The 24,754-nt window shown below is 40.3% G+C and overlaps 1 protein-coding gene across 1 annotated transcript in view; it reads left to right on the plus strand.

The window, feature by feature from the left end:
* Positions 1-265: 265 nt before the first annotated feature.
* Positions 266-24,754, plus strand: part of xpo4 (exportin 4) — a 38,278-nt gene continuing 13,789 nt past the window's right edge. The window contains exons 1-8 of the mRNA XM_026376384.1: positions 266-355; positions 3,848-3,953; positions 5,091-5,232; positions 6,325-6,463; positions 7,926-8,042; positions 8,160-8,313; positions 15,409-15,521; positions 24,039-24,196. Coding sequence (XP_026232169.1) covers positions 266-355; positions 3,848-3,953; positions 5,091-5,232; positions 6,325-6,463; positions 7,926-8,042; positions 8,160-8,313; positions 15,409-15,521; positions 24,039-24,196 — 1,019 coding nt within the window. The remainder of the gene's footprint in view (positions 356-3,847; positions 3,954-5,090; positions 5,233-6,324; positions 6,464-7,925; positions 8,043-8,159; positions 8,314-15,408; positions 15,522-24,038; positions 24,197-24,754) is intronic.

A 24,754-nucleotide genomic window follows, 5' to 3' on the forward strand; every position in this document is an offset into this window, starting at 1 on the left:
GGATCTGTTTCAAACATTTTACCTTTACTTTATTCTTACTCTTCCACCTCTAAATAATTATTAAAATAAGTTTTATTTTTGTGTCAGTCCACAACTTCTGTAAGCGAATGATTTGTTGTATAAATTAAATGTCAACTTTAGAATCAGGACTTATATAGGTCTTGTTAAAGGGAATAACATGACCCCTGACCCCGGGCTGGAGTCGGGTTTACCCGGGTTGACTCCTGCCGGGTACCAGCGCTGTAATTCCCACAATGCAGAGCGCATGGCGCGTCATTGGAGAGGGACGATGATGGCGGCGGTCGGTGCACCAGAAGTGATCACACAGCTGGAAAGCGCTGCCAAAGTTTTAATGGTGAGAAATGCTGCGTTATTTTATAGCTACTGCAGAGGAGGTTAACGTATCTTAACTTTATTTGGGGTGTAGTTTGGCGGTCGTCGACTCCCGTCGGTGTTTGCTTCCTCCCGGTTCTGTTGTTTAATGTGTTCAGTTTCCACCGGAGGATCGATCCGGGAGCGGGCGATGCGTGGCGCAGCGGCTTGCCTGTGTCCATCCCGCAAAAAAATCCGCTCATTATGGTTACATGTCCCCCTCCTCCCAGCAACAAACCACCACCACCTTTACACATCAGTCCACGTTGGGATATTTTCCGATCTGGCCCCGCGTTTCCAGAAACTTCAGCGGCTCGTGTCGCCGCTCGTTCAGCCGTTATCGTTAAGTTTTATTACTCTGTCTGGAGGCTGTTGGAGCATCTCGGTGCTGTTGATCCGCTCGGTTTGCAGCTTTAGCCTGTCTGTTCTCTCTAAAAACACCAATTTGCTTCAAGTGTTGGCCTCTTCAAGCGGTTTTGAACCCCCTCCACCCTCCAAACAAATGAGACTGAATAGAACAGCTAGGAGCAGGAGGCTAACCATGTGCATGGGTCTCAGTTGGACAAACTAGCTAGCTAGAGCCTGCTCTTGCTTTCTGCCATTTTGCTTTCCTTGTTATGGGTTTTTAACTAAACACAATAGATATTGTTGCTCTGTTTTTATATGATTCTACCTGAGAAAACTGCCTATTTAGTAGATGAGGTGCTTCACAGCAGCATGAGGTTCACCTTCACATGTTGGTCAGCATGACTGACTGAATGCTTATGTCTGTATTATTACTTATTACATACACTTTAAATTAAGTAGCACATGTCAGTACACGGCTATTGATTTGTATTTATTCATTAGGAGCATCCTCTGGTTGTCAGTCTCATGTTAAAATCTTTCTGATTGATTTTTATTGCTCTTCTTGGGTTTTTTTCCCCTCACTAATATTTTTTGGGAGGGAGTTTATGCATCCATGCACATTTATTCAAATAAACAGTCTAAGGACAGAAGATGTTGTGTGTTTTACAGATTATAAAGCCCCTTTATTTTGGTTATTACATAATGAAGCACTGCTTTTGATTTGTCATGTTGAGAAGTTCCTTAAAATGACTGAGGTTGTTTCATTGTGTGTCTGATCTGATCTGAGGTGTTATACTCAAAATAAATTGTAACATAGAGTCTAAGCTGGAATCAAACCACTGTCCTTGTGGGTACAGTGTATGTACACTGGCCACTGAACGTTTTTGAACCCTTTAGATTTTTCTTCTATATCTGTATAAATATGACCTAAAACTTGACCCATACACTTCCTGAAACTAAATACAGGGGAACCCAATTAAACAAGTGCAACAGAATTGACACGGTTTTCCACTCATTGTTTTGTGGAAATAATAATAACATAATATTATGACTCCTTCTTTCCAAAACATTACATTTCTCCTGCTTTAGCTATTCTTTAGTAGAACAACTTGTATGTTTAGGGTTGTTGTTTTTTGAGCTTCAGTTTACAAAAGGATACCATGACATTATCCTGTAGAATTTGCTTGAGCATCTTAGAAGTCATAGCCTGAACCAGGCCCGAGTCATGATACTGCCACCACCATGTTTTCATAGATAGGATAAGTTTCTTAGGTTGTCACCAAAATAGAACAGTTCTCATTGAAGCCATAAAGTTTTACTGACCACAGAACATCAATATTACACCAGTTTGTCTATATATATATAAACTATAGATGGGCAGCAATGTCCTTTATAGAATAGTGACTCTCTCCTTGTAAGTAAGTGCAAGAGAGGCATAAGGCTCCTAGAGACCTCCAAAACTAGGACATGCCTTACTATTGGTGTTGTTTTTTGTTTGTCAACCATTTGTGGGGAGACAGAGAGGGCTGCTGCATGTCCACCACTGTAATTTAATAATGCACTGAATGGCTGTAATTGAAGGCTAGGTGGTGGTGTTTATTATTGATTAACCACAGTGTGCAGTTTAGCAAACTGATTTTCATATGCACGGAGCAATATCAGCATTCATCTTGAGTTGTGGTTTTTACCACTTATTGGCCACCTTACTTTTAGATCTGTTCTGCTCTCCACTTAGTTTGTTGTTTGGGTTGTAAAAACAGTTTAACAGACATTTTTTGCTGACAGCCGCCTGCTGTGACTGAAAATAGCAAAAAAAAAACTGAATAAAACTGATGAGAGCGACCATGAGAATGAACCAAAAGCATAAAGCTGTGGGCTTTAAAAGCCAAAAAGCTTTAAAAAGCTCAAAGGCACTTGAGCCAGATGGGAGTCATCTCTATCCTTATCCACTACACCTTGCAAGAGTGTTGAGATTACACAAGGTTATTTACAATTTTATTTATTAGGGCAGCATGAATTTCAGTTTCTTGTAATCAATGTAAATATCAAAGTTGCCAAAGTTAGCATTTTTATGATTTCATGATCCTGTTAAAAAGAATTGGCATCATCAGTGTGTGTGTGTGTGTGTGTGTGTGTGTGTGTGTGTGTGTGTGTGTGTGTGTGTGTGTGTGTGTGTGTGTGTGTGTGTGTGTGTGTGTGTGTGTGTGTGTGTGTGTGTGTGTGTGTGTGTGTGTGTGTGCGTGCGTGTGTGTGTGTGTGTGTGCGCATGCATGCATGTGCTGGTGTCAGATAAAAGGGTCTTTCTTTACTCTGCTGCCTTCAGCTGCAGAGCCGCTTCTACTGCAATTAGGTCTGGAATGTGACTTTCCTGCTGAGCGATACTTCTCAATAAAAGTGTGTGTGTCTTACTTTTACTCATACTTTAGCCCATATGGTGTGGTGGTGCCTTTTTGTTATAGAGGGTTTTCTGTTATCAACTTTATCCATCGTACTTATTAGAACACGCCATGTTGTGCGATAGTAATACTCATTTGTTTCATATTGAACACTTTGCTGTAACTGATTTAGTGTTTGCTCTACACTCTGACTGTTTGCTGTACAACCTGTAGCTGCATATCTCAGGTTTTCTAAACCCCAGATCTGCCAGGCTCTGAGCGTGATTCAAAACAAAACAGTCTTTTATATAATATTTTATGAGTGTGTTACTATCTTGATGTAATGTATAGTGCAGGTAAGAAGTCTTTATCAGTCATATGTTAGCATGCTAGCATGGAGTATCTTAAGATCGTTAAGATCATTTTCACAGATTATTTTGAAATAGTTTATAGACTAGATAGACTAATTGGTGTCCGATCTTTCCCCACGTCTTCAGCTGTGATTGTTAAACAATCAGAACTCCCATTTATTTATTTATTAGATTTTACTTTGGAAAAATCAAAACAGTGACAAAATCTAGTGTAGGACATATGACTAAAGGAGAGACAAAAAACAAGATTAAAACTAAACATGTTTTTAAGCATTATTCCACCGAATACAATCTCATAAGTCAGAAATATAAATTTCAACCTGATCTCTACTGAAGCCTTGTCTATAAATGATAATGATGTTTATTTTATTTTTTTTACAGGCACCACCGTCCATGGTCAGCACAGAACAGAGGCAGCATGCTGAACATGTTTTCCTCTCCTTTAGGAAGTCTAAATCCCCTTTTGCCATCTGCAAGCACATCTTAGGTAACTATTGATTTTAACAGCTTGCATCCCCTATTTTTAACCTACATGTTTTTTTTGTCAACATGTATTTATCAGAGAAAGACTGGCTGCACATACATGCTGTTTTTTAGAGCTGCAGAGGCATTGCTTATCTACAGTTTATTTGGAGAAAGAGGTTAAGATTTCACTTTTGATGCAATGTTTATATTTAATTCATCTCAATTCAGGTTTATTTATCTAGCTCTAATTTGGGACTAATCATCTCAAGAATTATATAATAAACCTCACAAACTCCCATTGAGCAAGCACATCAGAAACCTCATGCAGCACTAGGCTCATGGTGAGCGTCCATCTGCCTCGACTGGTTGGGGTGATTGGACAGTGGAGCGAGAAAACGAGAGCAGCAGCAACAGACTAAACACTGAGGAGTCACCTGAGCCAGCTCTAACTATAATCTTTATAAAAAAGGAAAGTTTTAAGTCTAGTCTTAAATGTAGAGAGGGGTGTCAGCCTCCAGAACCTGAACTGGTTTCCATAGGAGAGGCGCTTGATAGCTAAAAGCTCTGCCTCCCATTCTACATTTGGAAACTCACAAGTAGACCTGCACTGTGAGAGTGAGAAAGTGTCCTGCTTGGAAAATATGATACTATAAAGTCTAAACGAGATCATGGAGCTTGATTATTAAGTGCTTTATATGTGAGTCGAAAGATTTTAAATTCTATTGTAGATTTTATAGGGAGCCAATGGAGAGAAACTATTGTAGGAGAAATGTGATCTCTCTCTTTCAACATATTATCTTTTGACATCATAAAATGTAATGTAGCGTACAGCCAGACTAGAACTATCCAATAGAATATGTAATTGTCTAATAAGTTTTCTTTAACCAGAGTTAAACCTCTGCATGTGGAGCTTTTTAAACCAATTACTATACATCAGCTTCTTTTAGGATCAGATCTATTTCACGTGATTATACTGTATATTAGGCTGTGAGTGTTGTCTTATTGCCTCAGAGTGCACAGTAGAACTGTGGCTGGGCAGATCCTTTATAGACACTGATGCAAGACAGCATCAGATATAAGGTGACACATCTTATACTGAGAAGTGTCACAGTCATGTCTGTTGATTACTTACTGTACTTTACTTGTTTTCACTCTCCAGAGACCAGTAAGGTGGACTATGTGCTGTTCCAGGCTGCCACTGCCATCATGGAGGCAGTGGTACGGGAGTGGATCCTCCTGGAGAAGACGAGCATTGAGTCGCTCCGGACATTCCTCCTCACCTACGTCTTACAGAGACCTAAGTAAGAATGAGAGAAAGACATACTCATATTCACCTGTCCTCATTGGCGCACCTGTTTAAAAAGCAGGCAGTGGTGGTAGAGCACAGATTAATTTAATACACATAGTACAATTTAGATAAAATATAATAAATTAACTTTCTGACCAAATGCAAAACTTTCCTTCACCAATGGCCTAGAAGAATTAAATGTGACAATATAATGATGATTTATATTTGCAGTTCTCTCTCTACGATATACGCAGTAGCATAATCTTTTCTAAAAATAACATTACAGCACACCTGATGTGACTAGTCTACCTTGACACTCCACAATGCCACAGGGATGATAACAGGGGAAAAGATTTGTGCATTCATGAAACTAAGGGTGCTTTCACACCTGCAGGCTTCAGTTCGTTTAAATTAACTCATGTTCGTTTTCTCTCTTGGTGAGAGAATCACTTTAGTGCGCACCAAAACAACCGCACTAATACCCCTAGAAAGAGGCGGTCTCGATCCGGGGCTGTGGAATTATCTTGAGTGAGCCGTTTACACCAAATGGCCTAAAATATGTCTGGGCTGAAGCAGCTCTATTGGGAAGAATGGTCCAAAATGCCTCCTGGATGTTATGCAGGTGTTATCCACAGGTACAGCAAGTGTTTCCTTGAGGTTATTACTGCTACAGGTGGTTCAACCAGTTATTTAAACGTTTAATGGGTGTGTTTGATAAAGACATGAAAGATCATTACTGTTTGTTTTATCAGCTTAGTTAGTTTAAGTATTTATTTGTGTTTATTTGTGACTTTGGGGAAAATCAGCTCACTTTTTATCACTAAGTTACATAGAAAAGCAGGAAACTTAAAATAGTTCACTTACTCTTTCTTGCCACTGGTTTTCAAGTTCAAGTTTTTCATGTGATACAGGCCAAAGAAAACAAACTGCAGCTGTGATTGCATGCTAAGACACAAAACTTCTCTTTCACCTTATTATTTTTTTGTTCTCAATTCCTGCCGTGGTCGGTGTTCAGTTATCCTCATGTGTTGCAATCACTGAAAGTTTCTCTGCCTCAGAGGAACTTTAGATGACGATCTCCTCTCTCTCTCCCTGTTTTCTCCAGTCTGCAGAAGTATGTCCGAGAGCAGATCCTGTTGGCAGTGGCGGTCATTGTGAAGAGGGGCTCTCTAGACAAATCTATCAACTGTAAAAGCATCTTTCATGAGGTCGGACAACTCATCAGCAGTGGGAACCCCACAGTGGTAAGAATGAAAGATATGATCTAATTATAGACATACAGCATTTTGTGCACCTTCAGTTGATTTTTAATGATAATAAACAAATAATTGATCATCTTTTGCACATGTGTGATTAGTGTGTGGTTTTCATCCACATTAGATTATCAGATTATCTTCCACAATATCTTATTATAGCACATTTTGTATAGACATCAGTTAAACTGTGAGGGAAAGGTACCTATCCATATGGCTTTGAGAATTTCTTCTATGTTAACTACAAAAGGGTACACAGCATCAGATGTAGACTGTTACTGCAGCAGATCATCAATACACTGTGCACATCCCGACCATCAACAGGAAATAAATAAAAAAGAATAATTTTATAATTAATGGGTACAACTGGTACATTATGGGTTATTTTGTCATTTTGACACAGAATTAGTAAATGGTTAGGTTAAAACTTTGATCATATTGGTTGTTATTTCACCCTGGTTACGGATTTCCTTCATGGGCTCAAATTATAGTCTGGATATAAAAATGGCGCAAACACGGGATAGAAGCTCCAGGCGTGTTCCTGTGGTTAGAATACATTATTGAGTCAAGTGCTTGTTTTCTTGGCTCCTATGTTCAAGCATGTCTAAATCTTGTCAAAGTGAATTTAATGCAAACACATTTTCAGTGTTGGGGGCTGTGAACTGAAATCAAGTCACAAAATTAAGACTGAATACATGGCGGACTTGCATGTGTCAACACATCGACGAAATAATGAGAGCAATACGTGAGAGCAAATTGACTGTCTCCATTTGTAAAAATACATTTGCACAGTGTCTCAGTGCTGCTGCTGCTGTATTATTATAAAACAAACTGGATGTTTCTTCCTGATCCAGTAGGTGGCACTATTTCATTTGTTTCCTCAACCAAACCCCAAACCAGAAAGGGTCAGCTGTGTGCCACAGAGGCCTGAAAGTGCTGGTTTCATTTTAGTGTTTGTTTGGACTGAAATCCCACAGCTATCACGTTCTTAAGCTACATGTACCATCTCTCAGCACCACAGAAGGAAGGAACCATTTACAGCTACAAATACCGTCTTCTAAAATACTGAACACTGGTTTATTATTTATTTATTTTTGCTAAATCCAGGGCGTCAATTAATGAGTGAGTCAAGTTTTAAGTATCAATTAAAGCTTTAAAATGTGTATTTGTCTATTTAACCACCTCCTTGTAAGTTTTGACTTTTGGAAACCAGAATAAAAGCTAAAGCTACAGTATCCTACTTCACCTGTTTGATTTATATAGTTTTTCCATTGTTACACACATGTATTCAGAGCTGTCTTGGAATCACTGTGTAATCTAGGACTGGGATAGAGTGCCAGTCTTTTACAGGCTTCCTTCTGTTGAGTCTGGCGATGCTTGCTCAAGTTTAATCTTAATATAACTCTTTGTGTAACCTTTGACCTCTGTGATCACACAACCCTCTCCACTGCAGCAAACACTGGCCTGCTCAATCTTGACCGCTCTACTCAGTGAGTTCTCCAGCTCCAGTAAGACCAGCAGCATCGGCCTCAGCATGGAGTTTCACGGCAGCTGCAAGCGTCTGTTCCAGGTTTGTCTCCTGCCTCGCTGCCTTTTCTGCTGCACAGAAAAGCATTAAATAATGAATTTCTATCCTCCTGAATTCATCAAACTTTCCGATTATCCTCTCTGCTCTTCTCACTTCCAGGAGGACGGCCTGCGTCAGATCTTCATGTTGACGATGGAAGTGCTGCAAGAGTTTAGCCGAAGAGAAAACCTGAACGCCCAGATGTCGTCCGTCTTCCAGCGCTACCTGGCTCTGGCAAACCAAGTTCTCAGCTGGAACTTCCTGCCTCCAAATCATATCCTTTTTGTGACAGGGAATATTATGCCTATCCTGGAGATGTCAGGATCATAAAGCTGATGATTTCTAGACTGTGAATCTGCAAAAGCATGGTGAGGAAAAATGGAACGGCTCTGCAAGGCTCAACAAGGAATGCCCACAAATGCATATTTGTCTATCAGCTTGACTTTGTAGTTCATCGCTTGTGCCTACATCCATATTATCTTTGCAGTTGGCCACATTGTTGTGTGAACTGAGGGTGTGTGTGTGTGTGTGTGAGTGTGTGTGTGTGTGTATCCAGGCTCATTACGGCCTAAATCCCAACCAGCCTGGCATCCTCTCGGCCTGTCTGAGGGGATCTGGAGTGGCGCTTGCTGCCAGCCAGGGCCATGTATCACTTTCAAAGAGGTGTCTGTGTGTCCATCCCCGTATCATTCCAGCAGCACACCACCCCCGCCTTGGCTTGTTGAGGCTCCCCTTGGTATGCCTGGCACTCTCAGTTCGGTGTGTGTGTGTGTGTCCTCAAAGGCACACTTTTAAGTCTCTCTCATGTCTGTGTGGGTGGGTGTGTGCACATTAGCTGCTGCACTTAATTCTGTTTTAGAGTTTAGATCAAGAACTGTATCTGTTGCATTTACTGTACTTGTAAATTACATTTCAGGTGAGGTTAAAGCAGGACAGTGTTGTTTAAAACTGTAAAATAAGTGAATGTTAAACATCTTTAACAATGAAGCAGTACAACGTTAGTCTTCAATTTATTTAGAACACTTAACGAGGAACCTAATGCAGCCTCAGGGCTTTTCTTTAACTATGTTATACACTTGCATTTAACATTGAATATAATTACAACTTTTTAGGTCACATTTTCACTGTGAGGTAGAATTCCTCACATGGTTATAGGTGATGCAAATGAGCTGTAGCACTTCGTCGTACTCTGGTTTTTGTTGTTGACTGGTCACAAATGTTGAATGGATGATCTCAGACCATAGAAATAGCATATGCATTTTTAAATCAAGTGGTGTTCCCCTTACAATTCTGTGTGCATGCATACAAATATCTGGGCTCTTGTTGAAAAGGAGAAGAGATTCATGAAGACCACTGGGAGATCTGAATGAGTTTGGCCGCCTGTCTGCAAGTGTCATAACATGCCTTTGCCTCTGTGATGTGATGCTTGTATGAGTATCAGGGGACCACTCCTTAATTGCACGGCTGACAGCCGCCGCCTTTCTTGCACGTGAATAAACGCACTCCTCAGCCTACTCAAAGAACACTTTTAAAAAGCCTCTCTCCATGAGATTAACTGAGCGGCATGCGTGTCATCTGTCCTCGTCGCCGTCTGAACCTCGTCCCTTCGGATCTGGTGTCATATGGTGCAGGCACGCTTCTCGGGCGTCGAGAACACACCGTGTCACTCCGCACTGGGCTTGACTTCAGCCAGGGTCGTGGTCAGGCCTTGAGGCTGCGGCAGCAGTCAGGTGCTGTAAATGGCTGTCTGAGCTGACAGATCTTCCTCACTCCCTGCTGCCTCAATGATCCTGAACTAACCAGCGTCTTTGGATCCTTTAATGTCGGTTAGATGTCTTTGGTGTGGGACAGAATCTCTGATTTCATCTCTATCGATTGTGTTGCTATACACTAAAAGTGACGGTCTGTTCTGTGGCGGTTTCCTTTTTTATTTTCTCCCATCTGTTCTTCTCTTCACTAGAGAGGAATGTGTCGATTTCATGGTGTATCAGCTCACTAAAACTCAAGTTGTCCTAAATTCAAGCATGGCTTTCTCCGCCTCTCATGTCAGAGCACCACTGTCTTCTCTTACTTGAGTTTTATTTACTGTAATTTGTCACAAAGGAACAAAGAGCGAGACTCTGCTTTTAGGTTTATTTATTTTTTTCTTAATTGCTACTTCAGCGAACAACAGTTAGGCCGAGCACTCTCATCAGCACTTGTTCTTGTGGTGAAGAGATGACAGGGAGCCCAACACTTGCCTTGGTCTGGTTATTCAGTATTCTCATTAGTTATTCACAGATCAAGTTCTAGGCATTTGACCCTCAAGTTAAGATTAGGATTAGGAGCATGTAAGATGATGCTAGATGTTTGCCTTGACCCTGACCTGAAGGGAGAATCTCCAACTACCGCTGTCTAAACACAGGCAGGAGGGCAAATACACAAGTAACATACCTAACATTTGTCTGTATGTTGCTTTTAATAAATGTAACTTAAACTGAGGACTAACTAACCCACCCTCTCTAAATGAGATGGAGAAGAAAGAAGCAGGTATAATTGATTGAATGTACATTTACTAGTGGGAGAAATAATGAGAACTGCTGCCTAAACACATCAAGGCCGAACAGTAGATGGAGATGGTAAAGCGAAAGGGGAGGAGGTGGGCCACAGAGGAGGTATTCCTGGACTGTTATTTCACATGGCAAGGCTGCAGTGGAGACTTAAGGCAGGATATATCACTTAAACCCTACCACGCGACTTAGCATAGCACTGCGCTCTCTGCACGGCCACTGGCAGGCGCTCAGCCAGTCTTGCCGCTCAGTGGGTCCATTGTCAATGAGGATCAACCATAATGCATAGAGGATAGAGGAGAGGCTTGCTAATCCACAAGTCTTGAGCATGTGGGTTTGTTCAGGCCTGAAAAATGTTTAGAAAAAGAAATCTGAAAAATACTAAAACATTGATATGTAAAGCACAACGTGCAAATTGTTAACTAAAGTTGCTGTTGCATTGGGAATGTGAAACATGAAGACACACCGTAATAAACTAAACCAGGGATGTTGCACAGTCTTAGACTATTTACTATTATTTACTGCAAACACAAAAAATGTATAATGTATTCTTTAGTGATGTCAGAAAAAGCAAATAGTGGACAAATATAGCCGCGTTTTGACCAGAGTTTACAGTAAATGTGCTCTTGTTTGGTCGCTCCTCCTACACTGACTGTATTCAGTATGGAGAGAGGACAGTGTTGTTTTCCATCAACCAATCAGCAGCTCAAAAGAAGTATAGATGAGCTGTGAATTTGTCTTAAGGACTAATGACTGATTCCCATTGTTAGTCTAAGTAAACTACTCACTTAAAGATGAACTGTGATAACTTGGCAGTCCTGGAACTTTTCATATAGAGCTATTCCCAAATATTCAAATTTGTTGGTTTGTGACCAAATAGCTGTAAAATGTTTGTCTGAACTGTACTTTGTGTTTAGCACTTATTAGAAAGCATTAAGCTGCTCGTATTGCTTGGTTTTGTTAATATCACAATTCTGTGAAGGTGGAGACAAAGGCAAATTTATAGTTAGGTCACATTTGTTAGCATGTAGTAACAAAACGAACATATCCACAAAAACTACAAGATTAAAATTTTGGCATTGACACACTTTTATGTTCAGTTCTGTGGTCTACACAACTCATCCTTGCTTGTACATTCATTCAAAGGACTCAGCCCGCATTTGCTGTGTTGCAGAGGTGTGGTTAGTTTATGTATAGCAACCCATGAAGGGTAGAATGATGTTTTTTTTTTTTTATTGCAAGTATGTCTCTCATGCTTTGAAGTGGATAGCTGTATGTCAAGACACACTACCTGGCCAAAGGTTCACATACAAAACCATAAATACTGCACTGCAAGTGTCTGCTGGAAAAAAAACTTTTCTGGCTTTAGTCAAGTCACCATAAATAGAATCTGAGCAGGAAATTAAACCTGAAATGGTGTTTGTTTCTCTGCCAGAGTGACGGGAGGATCAGACAAACTTACAAGCAGCACTTTAATTGGCATTAGCCCGGTGGCTGGTGTTAATTAAAATATTACAGTGTGTGTTTATGTGTCTGTGTGTCTGCAAAAATGGCAAATGCATGTGAGAACATGGGCTGTGTGAATCCCTTGTGGTCAGCGGTTTACACGGTTCGTGTATTTGGTGAGGTGAATGTGTTTGTGCCTGCTTGTTGTGTGTCTGTTTATCTGTCAGTCCGTCTTAACTTGCCAGTGGAAAATTGACGTGTCACATTAGTTATTCTTGAGCCTGCTGGAAGGGTTGAGATAGTAGCAGGTGATGTCTTTTAAAAACCCACCAAACCACAGCTCACATGTCCAAGTCACTCTGCGTACATTACTCATCCTTGAGGCATGTTCACTACACACACACACACACACACACACACACACACACCCATCCATCCATCTTTTGTATAGCATGGTTGAGGTTGTAATTTTGCTGTCAACTCAGAAAGTAGATTTTCCTCTAAACTGAAGTGCTCAAACATATCCTCAGTGGACACTTAACAGTCAGAAGAAGTAGTTTAAACTTCTATTTTAGACTGTGTGAGTTGTTTTCAGGACAGCACATAGCAAAAACAAAACAGATTCTTTCAATAAAAATGATGTAGTACATCCAGTGAATCACACAAGAGCCACCTGAAGCTAAACTTGTTACTCACCTCGCCACAGTAACACCTGAGATTTACTTGTAAATCATCTCTCACCGTCTTTTATGATCAGAATCAGAATATTTTTTCCTTTTTACTGTTGATAAATGGAAAAAAATAATCTTAAGATGTTTGTTTGTGACTAGTTATAACACTGTCATGGACACTTATAATTTGAACTGGTAATAAAAATTATTACTAGGCCAACTAACATCTAAACTCTAAATTTAGAGTGTAAGACTGATTTAAATTCATGTTGATGAGGCTTGGAGTGAAATCTGTTTTCCTTTTTCAATTTATGGTTTGCATCCTTTTGGTGTCAGAACCTGTCAGACCCGATTTATGTCGTTGTCTCGTTATGTAAAATAGTTGGAGTAGACGTGTAGTTATCATTCCTGTGGTCTCTTGTGAGTTTTGTCTTGGCCATGTGACCTTAAGGTCAGTTTGTGCACCTTCAGTCGTCGAGGTGGTCCCTCCAGGAGGATAAGTCCTCTGTCTGCCAGCTGCAGGACTGGCTCTCTGTTCTTATGTTACTTTTATTTTGTTCTGGGATCTGCAGGATTTCTAAGTCAAAGCTAGCCAGGTGAAGTTGTCATTGAAGCTAATTCATTTTGAATTTAGTTAAACAAACTTTGATTTCAATGTGAATAATTTGGCTAAACTCTGGCACATCGCAATAAATAAACACACTGATTACTTTTTAAAATCCTCCTCCTTAATCTGTCTCTTTTAAAAGGTTCAGTTAGCGGTCCTCTGCACCACCATGACTATTTTTAACAAAGCCTAAAAGTACTGGATGGACACACACGGTCCCACAGACCCTCAGACAGGTGCCAACTTTTGTGCCGAAAAGTGCGTTGTGGTGGGGTGTGTGCTCGGGGAGTGACTGTGGGCTGGTGTCGGAGGAATGCGTGACCTCGCAGGCCTCTGCTGCTGTTTGGCTTTGATCAGACATTCCTCTGGAAGTTTCCTCCTTCTGCTGTCACCGAGCCGTAGGGCAGTGGAACAGTTTTGTCTGTGTTTTTATGTGGTTGATGGGAAATAGAAAATGCATGTGTGTATTTAGTATTTTTTTAAGCAAACAAAGAGGAAAGCATAGCAGCAAACATTATGATTATTATTGATGGTGGTAGTTTGTAACATCCCATCCTCCATGCAGTATTCAGCTTATGAGACAATGAAACATTCTGTGCTTCCAAACATCTTTGAAACTCATAAAACTTTTATTTTATTGTACTGGGGATTTCTAGTTTCTATAATTTACAACTGTAAAGGTATCTAAAATAGTCCCTCTGTTCATAGCTTTGTTTGAATTTGAGCTGAAGCCAGCAGATTAGCCAAACAGAAAATGAATCAGCATCTATTTTGATAATCAGTTAATCATTTGAGTCATTTTTCATCCAACTATTTGACACGCTTCTTAATTTGTAATGATTTCATATAATCTTGGGCTGTATATTTTAGCATTTTTCTCTGACGTAGATCAAATGAGGTTAAGGAACTGGGATTAGTTTTTATTCTATTAAAGCTAAGACGCAGGAACAAAACGAACCAGGAACTATAAGATATTCACTTCATATGTTGATAATTTATTTAGAACCTGTAGATTCAGATCAAATGAGTATAAGTATAATTAAGTATAACTTGAAAGAACAATGAGAAAAGCTGGTTAAGAGAAGCAGGAAAACTCATTGCTGTGCAGAAACTGACAAACAAAAGCCTAATTTAGGAAAGTGATAGTAGAAGAAATATAATTGTTCTTGATGAGCTAAGGAAAAAGCATGTGGTGGGTGTGTTTGGGAGTCTTGAATAAGGACAGGAAGTGTTGAGGCTTTGTAGGGGGAAAGTCTGTGTTGTGGTTTGGGAAAAAGCACATTGTGGGTGTAGAGAAAGTCTTATATATGCAGACAGTGTTTGTTGTGGAGGCATGGAGAAAAAAAAGTGTTGTGTGGGCAAAGTTTGGAAAGTGCTCAACAAGGAAGAGAGTGTGTTGATAGGCAGAAGAGGTGAGTGTGTGATAGAAGTCTTGGAAAGCAGACAGGAGCAGAGGCAAAGTGATTGGTCGAGGAGGGAGAGGGGAGTGTTTGAGGGCAGCAAGGAGTCTCGAGCACGTCTTGTAGAGGAGTGGGCAAAGAGGCAGAGCAGTGCAAAGCTTCAATTGGCTGCAGTGAGTGTCCCGTGTGTTTTTAAGATCTTGAGAACGCAGATGAGAGAAACCCGAGTGTGCACAAGGAGGGAGCGCTGGTAGGAAGACAGTTGAACAGGAGGACACGGAGAGAAGAGGGTGTCGGGCGAGTCACAGGGTAAAGACTGGACATAACAGTGGAAGGAGGAGAGGAAAAGCAGGGTGAGAACGAAGGGAAGAGTTTGTTTGTGGGTTAAAACTGTGGCAAGTGAAGAGCTGAGTAAGGAGAAAGAAGGGAGGGGAGGCAAGGGAGCAAAGCAATAAAGGAAGGGAGGGTGAGAAAATAATTAAAAAAAACCTTTGTGGAATAAAGACTGACAGTTGATGAGAGGGAGAGTTGGTTAAGTGACTAACAGGTCTCACAATAGAAACCAAAATACCCATTGAGACGGAGCTTACTGACAGAAGCTGGTGGTGCTCCTCCTCCTCCTCCTCCTCCTCCTCCTCTTCCTCTTCTTCTTCCTCCTCTTCATGCTGTTGTTGGCCTTAACTAACAGTGGGTCACTGGGGCGCCACTACATCGCCATGTTTGAGGCCACGCAGAACGTCACGCTCAAGCCTACGGAAAGCTGGAGGGAAGCACTTCTGGATACCCGCGTCATGGACCTCTTCTTCACCGTGAGTATCCCGTCCATCGCTGTTCTTGTAAAGATGTTTCGTTTTTGAATGTGAGACTTGATTCAGTTTCATTTTAAATGCTATTGTGTAAAAGGATTTAATTGACTCGATGGAACCCACAAATCCCTTGTTCTCTGGTACTTTGTTCCACTACTCTCCATCTGTCTGCGAGTTTGTCCTTCAGCTTCTCATCCATCCAAAATGCTCCGATTTATTTTTTTTTATTTTTAATCCACATTTCCATTGGATTGGAGTTTTCTCATGTCCTGCTTTGCCCTTTCTTCTTCTTCAGTTTTTCCTGACTTCTGCATGGTGGTTTAGTTATGATAAACAAAGTGAGACAGTTTGCCTTTTCATGTTGGGCAAAGAAGACTCACTTGACCTTGTGTTTTTGGCTGATGTTAAGTTTTTACTTCTTTCGTGGGTTCCTTGAATGCACCATTAAGTAGATTTATGGCTGCTTTGCAGCGGGGTCGTGTTATTGTGTTACTGTCCAGAGGACCGCCCGGTGAAGTAAATGTGTATTTTTGTGCGCTGACTTGTGTGTTTTAAAGAGGCGGCTCATGCTGGCCAAGCAAACTGCGTGAAGAGGAAGTGTGGAACAACCCGGTCAGTTCTTCTTCTGTTGCCAGACACTACTGTCTTTGAGCAGCTGTACATTTTAGCCCTTACCTGTTATTACCTATTCCACTGACACAGCTACCTACAGTACCTGTTACCTACGTGCTCCACCACCCTAACCCCTGAGAAGTATTGCTACATCACTCCATCACCTTCTTGATACCATTTTTGGTCCCTGACACAAGAGTCAGCAGTTGTGTGGAGTAGTCAGTTCTAATCAGGGTGTTTTAGCAAGTTGAGAATTGTCTGACTGGATGTTGAGCTACTGAATGTGTCTTTTGTATATTTTTTACTTTACTGCGTTGAAGTACAGCTTTCATCATATGATGGGAGGTGGCCTGTGCGTTGGTCTTTTTAATTCTTTAGTGTGTTAGGGTGTCAGAGATTTTGCTTTCTACCTATTTATTTTTGTAAGTATGTGTGTGTACTACTTCTGTCTTTAGAATCACATCTTGTGTTTGGCAGTGCAGATTAATGCACCATAAAAGTGGTTTGCAACATAGCCACAAAAGTTCTGTGTTTCTTTCAAAGGCAGTTGTGGCAGCTTTCAGTGTTAGTTGTTTGGAGTTTCTTGACTCCACCTTCAAACTCTCAGTTTTGTTGTGTGGAGCTTTTTTTGTCACTTCAGTTACAGAAATCGGATGCATACTGGTTTGATTTGTGTTTGTCATCTGACATAAGATTATTTTATGAGGTCTTAATGGTGAGTAATGTAGTTTTAGTTTTTTATTGTTGCTCCTTCAAAATTCACCTGATAGTACCTTTTCTGTCTGGATTATACACAGTCAAAAGTCAGTGTCAGTGAGAGGCATCCTTTGAGTTTTTGGAACTGAAGTGCTTTAAAGCTAACAAGTGTCATTTGTTTAAATGACAGCAACTGCTGCTCTTTCTCTGTGAAGACATATTTCATTTTATTTATTTGCATATTTTCTTTGGCATTATAGACAGAAAAACACTATCTTAATTAAATAAATAAACTTGCAGTAGTTTAGTGTTTTGTTTCCTGTTTTGATTTAATGTCATTTGAACTGTTTGCATCCTTTTTGGAACTTACTGTTATTTCATTATCATCTGTACTTCGAGAATACAGTTAACAACTAGTGAAACAACAATTATTGTTGGTCGTACAATCAACAGATACTAATTTTGTCTTTTTTTTTCACCACTCTGCCTGATTACCACTGTTCAATGTGTAAATTCAAGCATTTCTCATGCAGCTGGAAAACTTCTCAGTCTCATTGTCATTGCTAATTCCACAAGCACCAATAACTGTAATTGGCTCTAAGCGTAGAATGTAATCAGAGATTTGATAAACAGTGCACACCGGCCTAATCAAGGATTTGATTGGCCAATTGCGTCAGTTTGGCATGAATAAAAATGTTTGTCATTTTTCAGTCGGTTCTCTTTGCTGTTGGAATCTGCGCGATGTGTTTTGTGATGGCTTCAGTTTTCAGACCCCTCACTCTGGTATTTCTAGTAGCTCAACTGTTTGTTATTGCAAGGCTGCTGTGTGTGTCAGCTGTGTGTGTGTGTGTTATAATATCCCCCTGCTTGTGTTGTGTGCATTTTTGTGTGTTGACACGTTATCTGTCTCTGTGGGACAGTGTCGGTTTGATCTTATGTGGTGTATTTTTGTTCCTGCTCTCAGCATAGATCTATGTCTTGTCCGTGGTTTTGTGTAGTCAATGTGTGCAAGTCTGTGTGTGTGTATTTATTCGATTTATGGGGTCCTCTGCTGTGTCAGCTGCTGTGCCTCCTCAGCTTTGAGGGGTAACGGGCTGAGACCAGGATAAGTGTGTGTGGAGGGACACGCGCCATCAGGGTCACAGTCCACATCAGACCAGTGGCAGGATTAGAGCCCAGCCCCGAGATTAGGAGCCCCTGTTAACAACCGCAGTAACCCAACCATCACATACACACACAACACTCTGTTGAGGGGCTCTGGGGGAGTCTCCGTCCCTCTGTGGGTGGGTGCCTGTCAGTCTCCCATTAACTGGCTCCAGCTCTCGCTCACCAATCACCGTTATGTGCAGACAGGAGACTGCTGTCTGTTTTCACAGCCAGCACGTTTGCTTAGTGGTCAGAGACGTCATTCATACACTTTAATAATTCAGGTTTATTACAGCTTAAATCCTCCATGAACTACTTCAAGAAACTTAAGCTGAAGATTTTGGATCTGACTTAATGTTGAAAATCTATAGGTAGATCCCAAACATGCTTTTTATGCACAAGAGCCTGAAGTGACCTGTAAGAAGAGTTGGTGACAATTCACAAATCAACAATAGAAGGTCTATTACCTGCTACAACCTTTGTATGTGCCTCAATTACTGTTGATCATTTTCAGTTTTAAGTTTAAACAATAAAATGTTCTGTTTCTGCAGGACTTCAACAATAATCACAGTTATTGTTTATGAAATGAAATTAAATTGAGCCAGATCATTATTGAAGGCTGTCACTGTCTTTGAGGCCTCTAATTTCTGACAGATAGGGCAAGCACATATTTTGGAAATCAGCTTAATACCTATGCTGTATTTAGCAATTATTTTGCAGACGAGATCCGCAATCCTCCAAAGTGTCATTCAGACCCCCGGGGGTTTTGTAGAAGAGCACTTATCCCACGTCCACTTCAGCTGGTGACAACTACACAGCTCTGAGATTCAGGGGTGATTGAAGATAGAGGAAGAACAGAAGATGGGGAACAAAATAAGAGAGTTGAGAGAATGAGCGGAATAGAAGAGAAAATGGAACAAGGTGCAAGAAGGGAAGGGGCATACTGTGTAATTTTATGTGGGAGACAAAGAAGATGGAAGAGAGGAAAAGCTATTTAGAGAGAGTGTGAAATGTGGATACAATTTTCAGGAGAGTGAGAGAGGTGTGGAGATAAATGGGCTATGGGAGATTGAAAAGGAGGAAGACCATGCTGATTGTTGCCCTACTAAATAAACCCACTCCACTGTTGTCGATTTTTAACATGTCGTGATCACAGTGCACATCCCCCAGTCGAGCCCAGTCCACATAAAAAAAAGCCCAGACAACTGAGGCGTCTGTAATTTTGACCTCAGCTGTGTGTTTTTGTGTTTCTCTGGGTTTTCAGTTTCAGTTTGACTCTGTGATTAGAGAGCAGCAGCAAATTGTGATGGAGTATGTACCCACAAGCAAACACAGACCATCCAGTACGGTCAGATGCATCTGGTTTATTTCATTGCATCAAATGGACCTGTACACATACACACTGCAGTAACACTGCACGCACAAACACGCACACAACCACAGTGTGCATGTATTTTAATAGTACACTGTGTAATAGCAGTAATACACATCCACCTGCTCATTCATAAATATAACAGCTGTACACACATACCCACTTATATTTTATCCAGTCATGCTTTTCTTCCTGCGAATACACATCTTACTTACATAAACACACTCTAAAAACACAAATGTTTGTTTCTTTACTGAAGAGGACCTTCATTGACAATAGAGCTGCAGTTGATGCATCAGTTGATGCACACAAAATTATTATTATAAAATATTTAATAGTTGCAGGTTTTGAATGGTGAGAATTTGTTTCTTTTCTTTGTCTTACATTATATTATATTGACAGTAATTGGGTTTTAAAACTAATATGTTTGCCAAAACTAATAGTAATCTTTGTAACGACTTCCCTAATTCTGATCCTATTCTAAATTCATGCTTGTGACTGAATTTATTGTTCAATGTCAATGGATATTTCTGTAGCTCACATGCATATCTTCCTAAATAAAGCTGCATTTTGGGGCTAGAGCAGGACACTTCTGATGCCTATAGAGGTTGTTGAAAGTGAAGATGATTAAAAAAACAAGCTGGAGAAATGCTCCGTAGCATTTACATTGACATCTTCACTGCAAACGTAATACTCAGTGAGATATGTGCTCTGTTTCACAGTGAAAGGTGATGTAAATGTGTTAGTAAGTAATTAATCAACTATTTAATTTAATTTTATACTGAAAACTCAAATACTTACAGTAAATCGCAATCTTGGTCACTAAGACACTTTAATTTATTTGGTTCAGCATTGTGGTTGTTATCTCTGCAGTCTAATGGCCTCTGCTCTATTCTTACTGTGGACATGTCTGAGGTTACTACTCCCCTGAGTAGCTGTTGAACATGTGATCAATGATCGAAATGTGTCAGACTTTAGAGCTTCTGCTAGATTCTTTTATCAGTAGCTAGTAGCTCTTTATGGCAAAACTGAAGTATTGTTGCAACAGTGTGATAAAATACTACTCATTTTCAGTATATCATTCACTAGAATACCCAAAAATCCAAACACAGATTCTTTATTGCAGAAGTGTTTATGAGTCATTTCTCCAGAAAATGATAAACCGTCATACTGTTTATATCACTGTTGTGATTTAATATTACATACATCGGGATAGAAGCCCACATCGTGTCCACACAATAGTAGAAGTACTAGAGTACAAACACTAAATCGTTTCATGTTGTTTCAGAGAGTAAACACAATAAGTGTGGAGCACAAGCACTGATGAGGCTGCAGCAGAGGCCTGCAGGCAGACAGTAACCCAATCTGGGAGACAGAGGGAGGAAGGGAGAGAGAGATGGTGGAAACGAGTGAGCGAAAGACAATAAGTTGGAAGCAAAGTGTTGATTTGAAAAAACAGAAAGATGAGCCTCTGAGCCCCCGAGGAAACAGACACCAGGCTTTGTCTCCTTCTATAAATATCATTTCTCATTCTTCCTGCTCTCTTTCTGTCTCTCTCTTTCTCTTCACTTCACTGTGAACATTGTTTTTCTCCAAAGTGAAATGATTTCCCCTTTAGAAATAGGTGCTTCATATTAATCCCCTGCACTTTACTATCTGATATTTAATAACATTGGTTTATGTTGGATAGATTTTTACAGCTTTTCAAATTCTTATGCCTTCAAACCTTTTATTCGACAGCAGAAACCTAAACAAAAAAAAATGTTTACACTTGTACTCATAACAATAATCATATTACAAAGTTTGACCATATAGACACACAAAAGCAAAAAAAGATTGTCAAAACTGTCTTGAAACATATTTAAATGCTAACGAATGGTGAAATTAATATTGCATATTGGAAGACTAACTATACAGCAAGTCTATGCTAGCAGCAACATTAATTCATGAGTTCAGCTAAAGCAGTAAAAGGTGACATATTCTTAATAGGCACAGTTATGATATGAGTTATGTAACAGTACAGAGAACAAAAGAAATGTCAATCCATCATGGAAATGGATTTAAATCCAGAACCTGATTGAGGTTTAATTTAAAAGTGTGATTCATAGAAGGGAGTTTTATATTTGTTAAAATAAGATATATAAAAAAATGATGAATTGGTGACAGCGCTGAAAATCAGTTTTCATAGTTGGCACTGGTATAAAAATAAATTTAAACCTACACAAAGTTCTGCTCACTTTTCATTTCCACACACGCACACGAAGAAGTTAATTCCACTGCCAAAGCAAACACAACAAGCACCGAATTAGCAACTGTGGCAGTGGCATAAAGAACAGCATTTAGTGGTTTGCTGATACCAAATCCATTGATTAATCAGTGTGAAAAATCTGCTGACATCTGATCTGCGTATTCAGAGTGCTTCATATTGTTGTATCTTGTTCTCTCTCCCCACATACTGACACACACACACACTCTCGTTTTTGTATCTCTAACTATAGTCAGACTCAAGGCGACTGACATTACTGGAATCGCATGGATCGTTCACTGGTGCAGCTGTTTTTTTGCACTGTTCAGTCCTTGCACTGCCTCTCCCACCCCTCCCTCTCTTTCTCTCTCGCTCACTTTCCCATTAACCTCCCCTCCTCCTCCTTCTCTGAGCTCTTCCAGAGGATGACTTCACGCTCTGGAAGAGGGCAGCAGCAGTAGCGAAGACTACAGAGGCTACACTATGTTAGCATCTGATATGTCTTCCCTGCAGTGTTGATTATAACCCACCAGGCACCTCCACTGGAGAACAGAGAGAGACGAGAGGGGAGGAGAAGTGGGGAGAGGCTGCAGGAAAGAATTTGGGGGGAGGAAGTGAGAACGGGAGAGGATCTGAGGAGGAGGAGGAGGAGGAGGAAGAAGAAGCAACAAGGAGAGGGAGGTTGAAAGTTTGATTGCTTTTGCAACTGGGCCATGCTGTGGCAAAGAGTGTGGAGCCGGTGATGCAGCGTTTGCTCTGGATTTAGGAGGATGACAGTTCAAGAGACGGGAGAAGACGAAGAAAGAGGGACAGCACTGAGACTGGCTGGGAACAGAGCCTCAGATCACAGGAGGACGGCAGTTGAGCTTCCAGACGTCTGTGTAGTAGCGTCAGTGGAAACACATGTTGCTGAGAGGCTGTGATGACTCGCTGTGCTGTTGCTGCTGCTTTCGTACTTTATGCGTTTCTCTGCCTGTGTGCACAGTTAAAACCAACAATGTGTCTTCTCTTGTCGGAGTGTGACAGCTCAGTACAGACAAACCCCCAAATCCCAGAACTGAGCAGATCTTTTCCATCACAAGCTGGATCTTTCCTCTCTGGGTTTGATTGAGGCAGTCTGTGGGATCAGACAAGCTCAGTAATTGATGGATTGATTGATTGATTGATTGAGAGCGAGGTCACAGTGTCTGAAGACAGACGTGTTGAAAATCAAATCACCGTTTTGCTACGCCTCAGATTGCTGGGTAGTGGTTACACCAGTGAGTATTAATGCAGTCAAGTTTTTTTGGTGTAATGACGAGCGGCAGGTTCCTCTTTTTGTTCTCAGTGTAAAACTGTTCTTTTAATTAGCATTCACTTAAAAGCACCAGCACATCAGGGCTTCTGTGAAAGTGAGACTGGTGCATACTGTCCTTTGTGCTGTTACTAGAAAAATATAACGGACCCAACAATGGACAAATTTCAGATTTAGCAAAAACTTAAATTAAGTACTTTTTCTTTTGATAATCCTTCCATCAGTTTTCTTCCATTTGTCTAGCTACAGATCACATAAATTTATTTATTATTAGGAATGATACGTGTTAACTACAGCTGAGACATAATGTATACGGTACATAAACATTTTATATTAAATACCTGATTCATACTTTAAAATTATTATTGCCATTATTGTCCCTATTGATTTTCTGTCAGTATGAATGCAAACTGCATAGGTTACATGTTATATTGTATTTAAAACAGGTCCCAGATTTAATTTGGTGACTACTGCAGTTGCTTTAACAGTTTTAACACAAGCTTCTGGTAGTTATGGTATTCCAAGATTTAAAGAATAAAGAATAATTTCCATGATTTGCAAGGCGTTTAATGTCTGAAGCACTTCACACTCAGTAATTTAACGTATAAATGTATTTAAATAAAGATTACATAGTTAATTTCACACAATACAATGAAAACTAGACACTGTAAAGTAAAACCTCCTTTCAGTTTAGATTCACATTTGTACAGTGATACACTGTGTGATATTTATTGTATTAGTTCCAGTCATGCAGATGCTCATTAGAATCAGGGAAATTTCAAGACCCTGACTCACACACACACACAGGGTGCTCAGTGTTGCCCTCATTTAACAAGTTGTTTTAAGAAACGGGAGGAATTTGAAAAAGCTCTTTTTGTCTACCCGTGTTTTCTTTTCTTATTTGCAGGTGGGCCAAAAAAGCAACACATAACAGAATCATTATGTGCTGTTTAAGTCATTTGTTAAGTGACAATGTGCAGGAGTTTTTCCACACGCTGTATTTTTTAGTCCTTTTTTCTGGATTTCCAACAATGTCTAGTTTAATGTGAACTCATAGATTCATAGATTCTGCCCTTTAATCCACACGTTCCTGCTTTCATATATTGTGAACACAAACTGAAACTGAAAACTAAATCTCTTTGTTCCCGTCTTCAGGTACACAGGAAGATTCGGGAGGACACGGACATGGCTCAGGACTCCCTGCAGTGCTTGGCGCAGCTGGCCTCCATGCATGGGCCCATCTTCCCGGACGAGAGCGCCCAGGTCTCCTACCTGGCCCACCTGGTTGAGGGCCTACTGAGCATGATCAACGGGTAGGTGTCGTATAGTCTTTCTTATTATTCATACTGCTGGCAGTGTTTGGCCTGTGACACTTATTAAAGCGGGAATAGTAGCGCAGGATTTAACGTAAACATTTTCCATTAAATACCATTTAGGGACTGAAGAAGTACAGCGCTTGTGTAAAATGTGTTTAACTGTGAAATATGAGGTTTTAGGTTTTAGGCTGAACACTACTGACAGCAGCAGGACTGTCTTCTTCAAATGAGGCTTAAAGTCTGACAACAGTACTTATGTTCACAGCATTTCTGTTCAAAGAGAGTTTGGTCGGTGTAGTCATTACTTTTGCCAGTGGACGGGAAACGAAATCCTTAATTAAGAATAAATTAAAGAACAAAAAGCTCACAGCAGGGACCTGTTTTATTTCACATGTAAATCTCATTAGTAGAGATTATTACATAGTTTTCAAGCAGAAGTTAATACTAGCTATTATCCAACTATTTTAATCAGTCGCACTGATTTCACTCATGTTTTCTTTTGGCATTTGTTGGCAAATTTTATGTTTGATACAGAAACTAGCAAAACCTTCAAGT

The sequence above is a fragment of the Anabas testudineus genome, chromosome 21 (assembly GCF_900324465.2).
Source record: "Anabas testudineus chromosome 21, fAnaTes1.2, whole genome shotgun sequence".
Lineage (NCBI taxonomy): Eukaryota > Metazoa > Chordata > Actinopteri > Anabantiformes > Anabantidae > Anabas > Anabas testudineus.